This window comes from Temnothorax longispinosus, chromosome 1 (genome assembly GCF_030848805.1).
Source record: "Temnothorax longispinosus isolate EJ_2023e chromosome 1, Tlon_JGU_v1, whole genome shotgun sequence".
Taxonomy (NCBI): domain Eukaryota; kingdom Metazoa; phylum Arthropoda; class Insecta; order Hymenoptera; family Formicidae; genus Temnothorax; species Temnothorax longispinosus.
The window spans coordinates 23,728,231-23,741,489 of NC_092358.1; the positions used below are offsets into that span (position 1 = coordinate 23,728,231).

Here is a 13,259-nt window from a genome sequence, read left to right on the forward strand (position 1 = left end):
CCTACATAACAAGTAGACATACATAACAAGAAAAGTTCATACTCCTATTAATTCATAATTTTTTACAACTCCCCAAATTTTTCCTTATTTTTACTTCTGTCAGAGTCCTATAACTCCTTAAGTATATTACGCCATCTTTCTTAACGAGTTTTTAATTGCAGATTATGTATTGACATATATGTCACAATCGATTGTGACATTTGTGACATGATTAAATATTAAATAAACTATAATAATGCAAAAAGAAAAAAAGAACATATTTTTCAATTCTAAACAACGCGTAAGGTTTAGTTGCGAACATCCGTATCTAGTATATCCGTGTACGTAGTAATGATCCGTATATTGCGGCGGAAAGGAAGAAACGAAGTATCTCATTTTCTGTCGACGTGACCTACATGCACCTGACGTCGAAATTGTTTCCATCGACAAGAGAAGAATGGATTTACAGGCTTCCAGAGGGGGACGATTCTCCTCCTAGACGCGATCTCTCTTGAACCGCATTGTTATATGTGATTTTGCCCTCCCTCCCACCTCCCTATATTATCGATTTGAAAGAGGGTAAGAAATAACTGTATTGAATCGCTCAATGTTAAAATGCCGCGATTCTATGAAGCTAAAAATAAACCGTCTCTACTTCAGAATCTGCTCTAAATCTACTGGGAATCCACTTAGAACTTTTCTATTTCCGAATAAGATCTCTTTTTATTCGGGGAAATGGAAAATTTAAGTAAATTCCAAATAAGTTTTGGAAAGCAGACTGTACTTATATATTTGTGAATTTTTTTTAAGTTTAAAGTTTTTACGTGAAATTTTTATTTCTAAACAAAATGAGAGTAGATTAATACAATCAGAGGTAGAGTCTGTTTTATATGTTTATGTAAGCAGGTTTTTTGTAAAAAAAAATATTCTAAAAGAAATGATTTTCAATATCGATGGAGCTATTTATAACTATTTTTATTTTTATTTGTTATTAATTATATAAAATTTCATACAAATACCACGCTTAACTATTCTTTAATTTTTAATACATTGTGCATAAAAAAACCTATAAAAATTAATTAGAAAGAATAACTTTTTACTTCCATAGAATAACTTTTTACTCCCATAGAACGATATGGCATCATTGTCCTTTTACGCGCATTTACATCGTTGATCGATACAAATCAAACTATGTGTCTCGTATTAGTGTATTAGCTTCACTAGCTAAGAATAGGACGGCTATCGGTTAAGGTCAACTTTCTTTCTCTCTGCCCATGTGAATGGCTAAAGTTCTTTACATCGAGATAGTTCCTCATTGACCGTCGTGTCGTTCAATTCCTTTAAAACTTTTATCCGCGTTTCTCTTTCTTTAACGATGACCGGCGCAACATAATTGCTACACAAAATCGATACTTGATTCCTTTTGCCTACTTTTTATGCAATGGCCTGCACCTTAATTTATTCAAGACGATTTTTCATGCAATATGGTCTCTGTATTAAATCGATAAATTATAGTCAATAATAATATAGCACATGATCACATACATTATCTCGTATATACAACGGTTGAGAATATTTCATTCCAAAATTTATTGTTAAATAATAAAAATTAATAATACATGTAATAAAATTATAAATAAATTTTTCTGAATGTATAATATATAATTATATTATATATTGTATTATATATTGTAGATTGATTAAAGTACTTATATATATATATATATATATATATATATATATATATAAGTAGTCTTTACAAAATTTATTTGTGTCTCTGTTACGTTGACAGATTCAATTTGTCCAAGAAAATATTCGCGTAGGGCGAGTAGTAACACTCTAAGACGTGTCAAACGGTGACAAAAAGAATTGAAAAAGCTTGGTGGGCAAGAATGGAAAAGTGGGTCAAGGATTTGCCCCGTAATGAGGCTAGGCAAAGAAGGAGAGCGAGAGCGAGAGCGAGAGCGAGAGCGAGAGAGAGAGAGAGAGAGAGAGAGAGAGAGAGAGAGAGAGAGAGAGAGAGAGAGAGAAAGAAGCAGAGTATTGGCTTGTATTATTCGGCGGAATAATAGGAACAGAGATCCGATTCTCGAATATATAGGAAAATTGATAGCCGTATAGTGAATTTAGCGGCGATATACTATTGGAATCGCGCGACGAGAAATCAATTCCATTGTTTTTCCGACGAAGTGATAGAGTTGGTGGAACTACCAACAACGGTGTAATAACAATTGATAACGAGCAAATAATCGAAAGCTCTGAATTGTCCCGTTTCTTCCTCGTGTTTTCTTTTCCATACGTCCCAAGGTATCATGCCACCTGTTATATTACCGCGATTATGTATCCTAGTTCAGGCTCTTTTCTTCATCAGAGAATTGATATAGCAATTATGAAGTAATATTAATAATGTTAAATATTAATCATATAAAACAAAGAAAATATTTATAAAGAAATGCGAAATGTGTAAAAAATATAGAAAATGTTACGTTTTATTATAATATCCATAATGTACGAAATTACAGAAGGTTGTAAAAGAGTTGTAAAATGCTACAAAAATATTGCTATAAATATATATTGCTTGATGTATATAAATTTAATGCAAAAGTAGGTACAAATATCAATTACGAAAAATTTCCTCAAATGAAACATCGCGGATTACCGCACTTTACTTTGACGTGGATCACTTGAGAGATCAAAGAGATTGCGAAAGTGCAACAGGACTCGAAATATGAAACTGGCTGAAAATCGATTAAACTCAAGTATATACGGAAGCATTTAGCTTTCCTTTTTGTAAGCTGATTTTCGGATCGATTCGGATTATCGTGAAATATAACAACTACGCTTTTTCTTTCCCTCAGCTATCTTCCGAATTATTGAACTTCCTTGACGCCCGTGGGAAATTTTTCACGAAGTGAGGAGCCACTAAGTGATTACATGAAAAAACACTTTGGTGCGTCTATTTTGGGAAGGCCGTTAATGTAATCCATCTCAGTTTTCGACTTAAGAAATATTATTTTATTTATAATTTTGCTTAAAATCAACAAAATTATTAATTTTTTATATTAATTTATATTAATCAATAAAAAACTATTTATTTAATTTTTTATGTTAATTTTTTATTCTCTTATATATAATTTAAGTTCTTAATATTTAGAATAATCTAACTTATTAATATTTAAAAAATATTAATAAGTTAAACATTAGATATTTGAAAATATTAAAAATTAACATAATTCGACTAAAACTCGACCACTTGCATTTCAAATTTTTATGTTGTATACAATTTAGAAATTAAATTGAAATTATTAATATTTTTGTATAAATGATCATTATATATTTTTCTATACATATTTATATATTTCTTTATATAAGATATTTCTATAAATATTAATTAACAATTTAGTAAAACGAGAAAAATAGAAAATAAGAAAAAAAAATAGAAAAAACATTCCATTTTTCATTCAATGTTCCAATAGATTTTATCGGATATCAATATAACTGGTTTGCAACAGATATAACTGTTTGTATTTTTTTCGAAATTTTGCACAATATATTGTGTCTTGTAAAATAGCAACGTAACCATCTATATTCATTAAATACGAGCGGTGAATGTTTATCGTGCTAAAAGCTCATAATAAAAGTTCTGAAAACTGGAGGGATAACCAACCAGAAAAGATATAAATTCATATTTCCCGTCTTAAATGTATATTTTTCACGCATTACAATATTAAATATTAAATAACATAAAATTTAAATATAAAAAAGATGTATATTAAAGTGTAAATTTTTTGCATTAGATTAAATTAATTAATATTATATTTTACATAAGAAAAATATATAAATATAAATTCTATGATAAATATAAATACGTACATATTTATATATGTACAATTTCTCACTTAAAACATTTCTGCTTCAAATATACACGCATAGTTTGTGCAATTCCCTTCATTAATAATAAAGTCTGGCTTTTTATTGAAAAAGTCCTGTACTAAGAAGTTAAATTTAGAAATGGTTGACTTTTAATCTTTCGTCGTCGTCACTAAGTCTATTGTGATATGTCCGTCATGCAACTGCGTTATATCTCGAGGAGAGGCACTTGACACACACCGGAACCACCCTTTCTCCGCTTCGAGGTGGCTGCACACAACCCTCAAACTCTCTCCGTTGCAAATCTCCGGAGATCGCGGCGGCATACACTACTTTTCTCTATCGATCGCGGCTCGCTATATACCCGACCAACCGACTCTCACCTCCTTTCCGCGTTACTGCACCCTCAGGAATTTTGGGGCGACACGGCGTAATATTCCTCGGCCTTCCACTTTCGTTCGGATATCGTTCAATAATAATCGTCAAATGGACGATTCCTCAAGATTGACCTCGATTAATGCGTATCCTTGCCAGGAACTTTTGTCCACTATATGTAGCTTATATATATGTTACGAAAGTACTATGTATATATGTGTATTATAAAGAGAGACTTCAAGTATAATTCAGGAGTTATATATGCTATATAATACTATCGGAAATTATTATATTATATAACATATAACTTATTTGATGTCAAACTCTTTGTAATATATAGAGCGTCCTTTACTAAGCGCACTTCCTTTAAACTGCAATTTTTTGCTAATTTAAAAAATAATATTGTAAAATTGCTTTTGAGTTGCAAGCATTTGATGTATGAAGTTCAGAAAAACTTAGCTTCGTATAGAAATCGATATATAGGTATATAATAGAATTTTAATTTGAGTTACAAAGACAGGAAGAGTGAAAAGTTTTGTTAAAAACTGTTACAAAATGTAAAAACTGTAAAAAGGTACTCTAAATCCTCTCTCTCTCTCTCTCTCTCTCTCTCTCTCTCTCTCGCTCTCTCTCTCTCTCTCTCTCTCTCTCCTCTCTCTCTCTCTCTCTCTCTCTCATCTCTCTCTCTCCTCTCTCTCTCTCTCTCATCTCTCTCTCTCTCTCTCTCTCTCTCTCTCTCTCTCTCTCTCTCTCTCTGTTTTCGCTAACAATAAGATACTATTTCAAATTGATCAAAGAATTGATTAGTTGAAAGTAGTTGAAAGAAAATACGTTTGAAAGGCGTATGTATGTGTTAAATCTATCGTGTAATCGTGTTAAATCTACCATCAGTATATGTGTTCGATTTTATGATTCCAATTCTTTGTGCACACAGAAATTTATGAGTATCTTATGGAGATAATCTCTATGTCAGAAATTACGAATAAATTGCCTTTTAATATTATTATGCACAATTACCTAATTATTAAAATTTCCATAATATTCGTGTATCCGTACCATGTAATATATTTACTACGATGAAAGAATACTTAATTTTCTGTGCTCATATCAAATCTCTCTGACGATTCTATAGAACTTTGATGAATGCAAGCAATTTTCGAATGTCTTTTTATACAATCATCTACAATTTCATAAAATCACATATAATTTTATAAAATTACAATAATTTTACAAAACCGCGATCATTCTTCCAAAAGAAGAATTAATTGGAATTACTGATAATTCGCGATGGCATAATATTATTAGCGATGATTACGCTTAATTTCAAATTTTTATTATATTCGCCAATATATAATTATGTAAAATTCTTATTTTTATTTTGATCTATCTAGCTAGAATTGCTCTACTTTTATCAATGTGTCGATACCTTCCTGCAGTTTATATATCTGATTCGACAACAATATTTCTCATTCGAAAATGTTATTGACTCATTGTCAGTTGCTCTATAGTAAACAATTAACGAACGTTGCAGTTGGTGCATACAATATTTTCTTTTCTTCTGTTTTTGCTTTTTCTACTTCGAATTGTTTGCACAAAAACGAGTAGGCGAAATGAAGATGCATCCTACGCGCTCTACATCTCCCGTAGTTCTATTTACGCTCTCAAAATTAATTATCGAGTTTCAAAACTATTCTCTTGCTGAAAACGTACCATTCTCTAAGATGCTTCATTGAACGAAATATTTCTCTCGACGAACTTTTCATCGGATTTGAAGTAAAACAGAACATGAGTGTGTGTTACTTTTTTTTTCTTAACAACAAATGCAAGCAGCGTTAAAAAATAATATCATATATCTAAAAATGGCATGTAAAGTCGATACTCGTGTATACGAGATGGGTAATGTCGTTTTCTTTCTTTAAATTGCAGCACAATAATTAATTTAATGTAATAAACATAATTGAAAGGTTTTAAAAAAGTGAGAGGATTATACAAATCCCAATAGGTCTGCGTGTCTCTTAAAAGCGTTTAAGAATCCTCTCAAAGATAACGCAACGTCACGCCAACAATTCACCTCACGTACGTTCCACCCATGTAATTAACGAAGCAAACACGAAGCGAACATACTATACGCTATTTAGCAGAAGAAAATAACGTTAATTACCGTGACAGATTGTGCACAACGTGTATCCTGTGTGTGTCATACACACTGATAAGAAAAGTAGCATTTTCGTCGCACGTACTATATCTTATTTTATGATTGACCAAATTATGAAACTGCAATTCAGACTTTAATAAATACCGAACGAAATTATTATACTTTTCTATTTAATTCTTTACGAAGCAATAACTTATTTTTCTAATTACTGAGTAGAGTTTTTTTAATGCAATTTTGTGATTTTTCTTAATCTTTTATAAATCAATTTTAACTAAACAAGTTCCAATAAGTGTGCGTGCCTCTTAAAAGCCTCTTTAAGAATTTTCTAAGAAGACAATGCAACGTCACAACAACTGTTAAAAATTATTTTTTTCTAAGGGCAATCTTCTCTTTATAATCAGAACTTCTCTCACACAATTTTCATCTTTTTTTATATTTAATAATAATAAAATCAAAAACAACGTTATAATTTTAGAGAAAATAAAAATAAAGAAAAAGTAAAATAATAATAATAAAATAGAAAAAGAGGGCAAGGGGGGAGAGACGGAGAGAGAGAGAGAGAGAGGAAATAAAAATGAGGCTGATATTACACTTGCATCTTAATAGAATAATGGATATTTTCTCGAATAAACTTAAAAAAATAATACTGAATATACGTTACCAAAGAAAAAAAGGCAGCCAGCAAGCCAGAAACGCCGACATGATGATCCCAAGCGTCCTAGCTGCCTTTCGCTCTCTTTTCATCTTGCTGCTACTAGTTATCTGCGGCTCTTCCGGCTGCGGTTCGGGTGATGATTGCTCCACGGTCGGCAGAGATGTCAGACCAGCTGAAATCCCGTTAATCTGTAGATGTTTATTTAGCAAAGCGGCTGCAACTTTGCTCCTAAAACATAAATAAGACAAATATTGAATTATTATATAATAAATAACAATTGTATAATCATTTTATTTAATGTTGTGAAATATAATATTTATCGTATTTTACATTAAATAACGTTTTTCGTTTTATTAATATTTTCTATTTTATAATCCAGAATTTAATTCAGGAAGGACTTCATATAATATTGGTTTTTATTTCAGAACTGATGGTTCAATTAATATATTAAAGAGTAAAATTTAATAAATTATAGATATAAATAATGTTAAGTAAATAATTTAGTACAAATAACATTAGACAGATTAAATATAAATATCTTTTCTATTCCTAAATATTATTTCCTAATATTGAATCTTTTGCTCCAAAGTTAATATTGAATTATCTCTTATAACCTCGTGCGAAATGATAGGCAACGAAGCATTAAGCTGCACAAACAAACAAACAAACAAACAAAAGCAATTTTCAAATATCGATTTTGAGAAAAAAACAATGATGTGTTGCAATAATTTGAACTTATCGATTGTCACATAAAATATTATCAATATTATCCTATAGACCACTTATATACTATACTTTTATATACTACAATATTGTTTTAACATTCGAGTCCTTTAATTGAAAAATAAGATTTACAAATTAGATGAAATTATATCTGGACACGAATAATCCCTAAGTAACTCTTATAAAAATTAATAATAATTTTTATTTATTAGATTCCATCATTTATTGCGTTGCTTGCTTTTTGTCAAATTGTCATTTCTTGCGATTTCTTCCTTCTCTGTTTGAAATCATGTCACCGATGTTTATTCAACTTCGACCTTCTCGACCGCGAGTACGATGCACTGTAGTTTTATGTCTTGGCCGTTATCCAAGTTTACTTCATGCTACCTTTTCGGCCTGCTAAACCGCATGAATTTAATGTCTTCCCGACATACGATTATTTTATTGTTACTTCCATTTTGAATTCGCCGTAGTACAATTGAACAGGTTTGAACTCTGACCTTCCGACCTAGATTTTTCATCGCGGCTTGATGAAAAATTTTATAAGAATTTAGAAGAATTAAAATGAGTTAAAAAGAATTTTAACATTTTATTGCTATAAGCCGTGATAATTATTTCACGTTCACCGTATTAAATTATTTTCATCAGATTATTTTATTATATTACTGTTATTATGGGACGATAATATAATACGTAATAATAATATAATAATTTTATATACAACAAAAGATTAAGATAGAAAAAATGAAACATATACTTTTCCTTGTTTTTCGAAAATTAGAATAATTCCTGAATTAGAACTGGAATAACACTTATATTCGATGCTGAGAAAATATAATTTACACAGTATGCGCTTGCTGTTACATGTTGCTTTGATATATATGTATATATATATGTATAATCTAGAAAATTGCGCGTCGCATATACTTGTTGGTGAGCTTTTGCATTCAAATATTGCATTCGTTATTCGATTTAGTTACTTTGCCCGCGCAATTTAACAACGTTTATTTCATCGCACTTACGGCTGATTTACGAGGAAAAGCAACTTTAAATTAAACTCATATTCGCAAGAATTAATATCGCAAAATATTTGCAAAACATATGCAGACTTCAATTATATATATCCATAAATCGAGAGAAGAAATATTTTGATGTATTTTATTTTATTATGAAAGAAAATATACCGATAAAATTTTAAAAGGAATATTTTATTATTGAATTGCTTTTACCTTTATTTTTTCGATTTTATTTCATTATTTATATTTTTTAAATATTTATATTGATTATATTTTATTTATTTATTATTGTAAATATAGTTTTTTTCAGACAGTATTGGTAATATCAAGAACATCGTCAATATAATCATCTAATCTTCTAGGATCTCGTATAAACAGGGAGAATACTAATAGATTATACGCGCGCGTTCATAATAAAGATTTGCATTCATAATAAAAATTCTCTCCGAGAATATCGGCGATGCAATTACGAACAAAACGCTGGAATATCAAAGTTTGTGAATGCTGAATCACTAATTAGCATATTCTAATAAGTAGTTTATAAATGAGTAGTTTACAAATAAGTAGTTTCCCTCATTACTGGAGGCAAACGCAATTAAACTTTGGTAGTTCACCGGCGTATCCTGTTATGCATCAGCTCAGAAATCCGCGCAGATACTGAGCGTAGATATTAATATCTTGATTTAATATATCCAGAAAGAGAGAGAGAGAGAGAGAGAAGGGGGGCAGGAGTTTCTTCAATATACAATACTATATAAATATATATTTTGTATTATATAAGTATTAAAATGTTCTCTCACTAATTAATAGATAATTACAATACAGATAATTGCAATAAACACGAATCTTTCCTTATAATCCTATAAGATAAATTGAAATTTTTATGTTTTATTGTTTAACTAAACAATAAATCCAAAATTGATCTCATAAACTCGATGAAACGTTTGTACAATTAAAAAGTTCGAGATCAACTTCCGTATTACTTCGGACTTCGGCACACAACTATAGCTTTTAACAAAAAGAATATTGCACAAACCTCTTGTTTCAACTGCAAACTCGAAGTTATACGCTTGTTCTCGAAACAGGCGCAAACTTGGAAGATGCTTCTCGACTAAGCTTTTTTTTATAAACACTCTCTACAGCGTGAGGAAAATGTGAAAAGCATTGATCGAGGTTAAATTTGATATTACGCGAGTATGAAAAGGTTGGAAACTTCTGAGGTTCTAACAAATAAATGATCATGGGATTTTCGTTGGTAAAAATATTTCGTCTCCGCGAAATTCGACTTATCACATTTATATCTGGTCAACTATAGAATTTTAGACGCGCGATGTGTTAATTACTAAAATTGTCATTATCAGAATCACAACAATTTCAAAAATTAATTATTTTAATTTTATTATTATTTAAATCTAATCTATCTAAATGTTCAATTTTCTTTCTTAATCTTAATTTCATCTTATTTTCTCCATTTTAATTTTACTTTTCTCAATATTATGATTTTACAAGCATCGCTAAGAGAGAGAGAGAGAGAGAGAGAGAGAGAGAGAGAGAGAGAGAAAGATGCTGTTTTCAAAACTATTAAATAAATACATAAATTTGCGGCTTCATTGAAACAATGCGCAGTATATTCATCTTCATTAAATCGAAACTCGCAGCTGCATTACGCTCGATTTAGAATATAGGTAGGTACATTTAACCGCTGCCTAGTTATGCGCGGTATTTCGCTGCCATACGGATAGTCGATCGTAATTCGAGCGAAATAAGGCCGTCGCGCCGATAGCGACGACGGTGATGAAATATCCTTCGCGAGATTACCACGGCGAGATCATTTATCGTCTGTCCTATGCAGTTACGTTAAATAAATGTTTAACAACCCCATGAAAACATTTTAATATATGTACATGTTATAAAATAGATGTAACGTAAAAAACCGATAATAAAAATCGTCTTTAACTCTGCATTTATCTAACAAAAATCGATTTCTTCTTTACAGTCTTTATTAATATTTTTTTATAATAATTATTATAACTTTGAAACTTTGTAAGGGTAAAGGGTCTTTTACATTTTACATCTGTAAAAGAATAGCGCGTGTTCTTTTTTTTTCCCTTTATTGATATGATGAAAGACCTCAAAATTATTAAGTAGTGAAACGATGGATCTATATGGATATATTTACAAAGAATGGATCTCGGCGAGACATCGTTTTCTTGATGGAAAGGAAACGGAGCCTATGTATACTTTATGTATACACAGGCAATAGAATAGAAAATCAGTCGGTCGGTCGTGAAAACGAAGCAGAGACGGATGAAACTTATGATTGCGAAACAAGGATATGAAATAAAATATATATACGGCCGCGGAAAGTGGCAAAAATCACTAAAGGATAGTCGACAGGGGCGGTTTGGGAATATAGGGTATCAAATAAAATCACGATATAACCAACGAGAAGATGTGATTGGGAATATAGAGTAACAAATAAATCACGGTATTATATCAACGAAAAGATGTAATATTTCGCGAAAAAAGAGAATAAAAGGTACAACGGAAATATAATTACAATATTAAAATATATTTCGTAATATTATACAAATATAAAATATATAAGAAAATAATAATAGAAAATATTACAGTCATTAAAATTTTAAAGATATAAAATAAAATAAATATATATTTAATTAATTGTTTAACTACTGTCTCGAAAAAAAGGTAACGTTATTTATTTCTTTCGGAGAATCTAGAGAACTAAAAGATTGATAAAAAATTTTGATACACCCAGTTTTTCCGATTCGCCAAGTGTACGCGCGACGAATTCATGGGAATCTTATCTCACCGAGAAAACTCGCATCCAACACGATTCGATAAGCTGTAAGCTCACACAGTGAAGAAGTTAGGGTAAAAGCTTTCTTCATCCTTTGCTTTGATCCAATCCGACTTTACTTTTCGAAACTTTTTGCAGATTAGATTACAACTTTTCTTTGATGCGAGTGTTCGCTTTTTTTTCTTCTTTTTTCGCGAAAATCAGTAACCGATTAAACCAGGTCGTCCAAGATTTTTAGTAAAGAAAACGAAGTAAAAGAAAATTTGACTTCTACTTCAGAAAATATAAAAGGAGGATGATGCTGCGCTCGAAAGTATTTCGGATTTTATGGCTGGTAAATAAAGGAATCGCTATGTATAAATTTTTATCTAATGGATTAGTCAACCTTAGAAAATCTATAAAAGTTTTAAAAAAAAATATATATATATAATATATATATGAAATATGTTAATATCACAAACGATAAAAATGTATACATCAAAACAAAACAAAAATTTTACATTTATATAATTTTTAGCAGATTTCATAATTAGGCAATTATTTTCTTATTAATGTTGTTTTGTTCATCGTATTTATTCCTTTATATTTTAATGAAATCATGAAGAAAATTACGAATGCTTCTTTTTTCATTTACTGTTGCGAATTAGGTCATTATGGTTTAAATTATAATACGATTATTACATCAATGTCCGACGTAATAATCCGAACGTGAAAAATTAATGCGTTGCTACGTTACGTCTTATCGCTCTGGGAATATACCGCGTCGGTATTTTAGCCAACCCTCGGAGCGATTCGATAACGTTTCGAGGTCTTCCGGAGCGAGAGCTTATCCCGATTTAAACAAGTGCGTCGCAAACTGCGCCTCGCTTCCTTTTTAAAACACACACACACATCACGTTCTATGCCACGTGCGCTATTTGCAATTCTTTTCAACAAATCTTCACGGCGCGCGTGACCTACTTTCGCTGCTAGCCTCCGGTACACATCTCGACGAAATCCCACACAAACACACATGGCGAATTGATATTAGCCCGAGGAGTTTAGCTCGTGATGGCGAAGTAGGCCGTCTGGAAATCTCATGCGGCCTGTTTAAACTATAGTGTAATTACACTACCTATAGTGTATGTGTATGTACTCGTATGTAATAAGCAGATTTTGCCACGTTTCGTTTTAAAACTTTACGTGGAAGAAAAGTATTTTGCATAATCCATGCTTCTTGAGATGTGATCTGTGAATCTGTGAAAATCTGTGAAAAAAATTAAAAAGATAACACTGCTGCAAAATGTATTAAGTAAATGAAAACAGTATATTCTAATAAAAACACTTTTTATTAGAATATATTATATTATATATACACTTTTCGTGCAAAGAAAAGAAAGAAGTTCTTCCTCCTTTTTCCTTTCTTTTTTTTTTATTCCATGAAAAGTGGATTATGCAAATATCCTTTTAAGTTTTTCAATTTTATTAGACGTTTTTTATACATTGTATAATATAATTTCGGTTTCACAATAAATTCATGACAAGATTTGTAGTAAGTTAAGTAAAAATTAGAAATTTTTCTACAAGTCAAAAATAATTTTTTTCTCAAAAGAACAATAAAGGAAATTAATTTTTTATGTCAGTCAGAGCAATTAGCCAGTACTTAAATTAGGGTTAAAATTACGA

At 30.5% G+C, this 13,259-nt stretch overlaps 1 protein-coding gene across 4 annotated transcripts in view; it reads right to left on the bottom strand.

The window, feature by feature from the left end:
- The window catches only part of LOC139819532 (octopamine receptor beta-1R), a 61,586-nt gene that overhangs the window by 5,145 nt on the left and 43,182 nt on the right, over window positions 1-13,259 (bottom strand). For all 4 annotated transcript variants that reach the window (XM_071788965.1, XM_071788954.1, XM_071788946.1 and 1 more), the window contains one exon: window positions 7,041-7,262. In XM_071788965.1, the coding sequence (XP_071645066.1) occupies window positions 7,041-7,262 (222 nt within the window). The remainder of the gene's footprint in view (window positions 1-7,040; window positions 7,263-13,259) is intronic.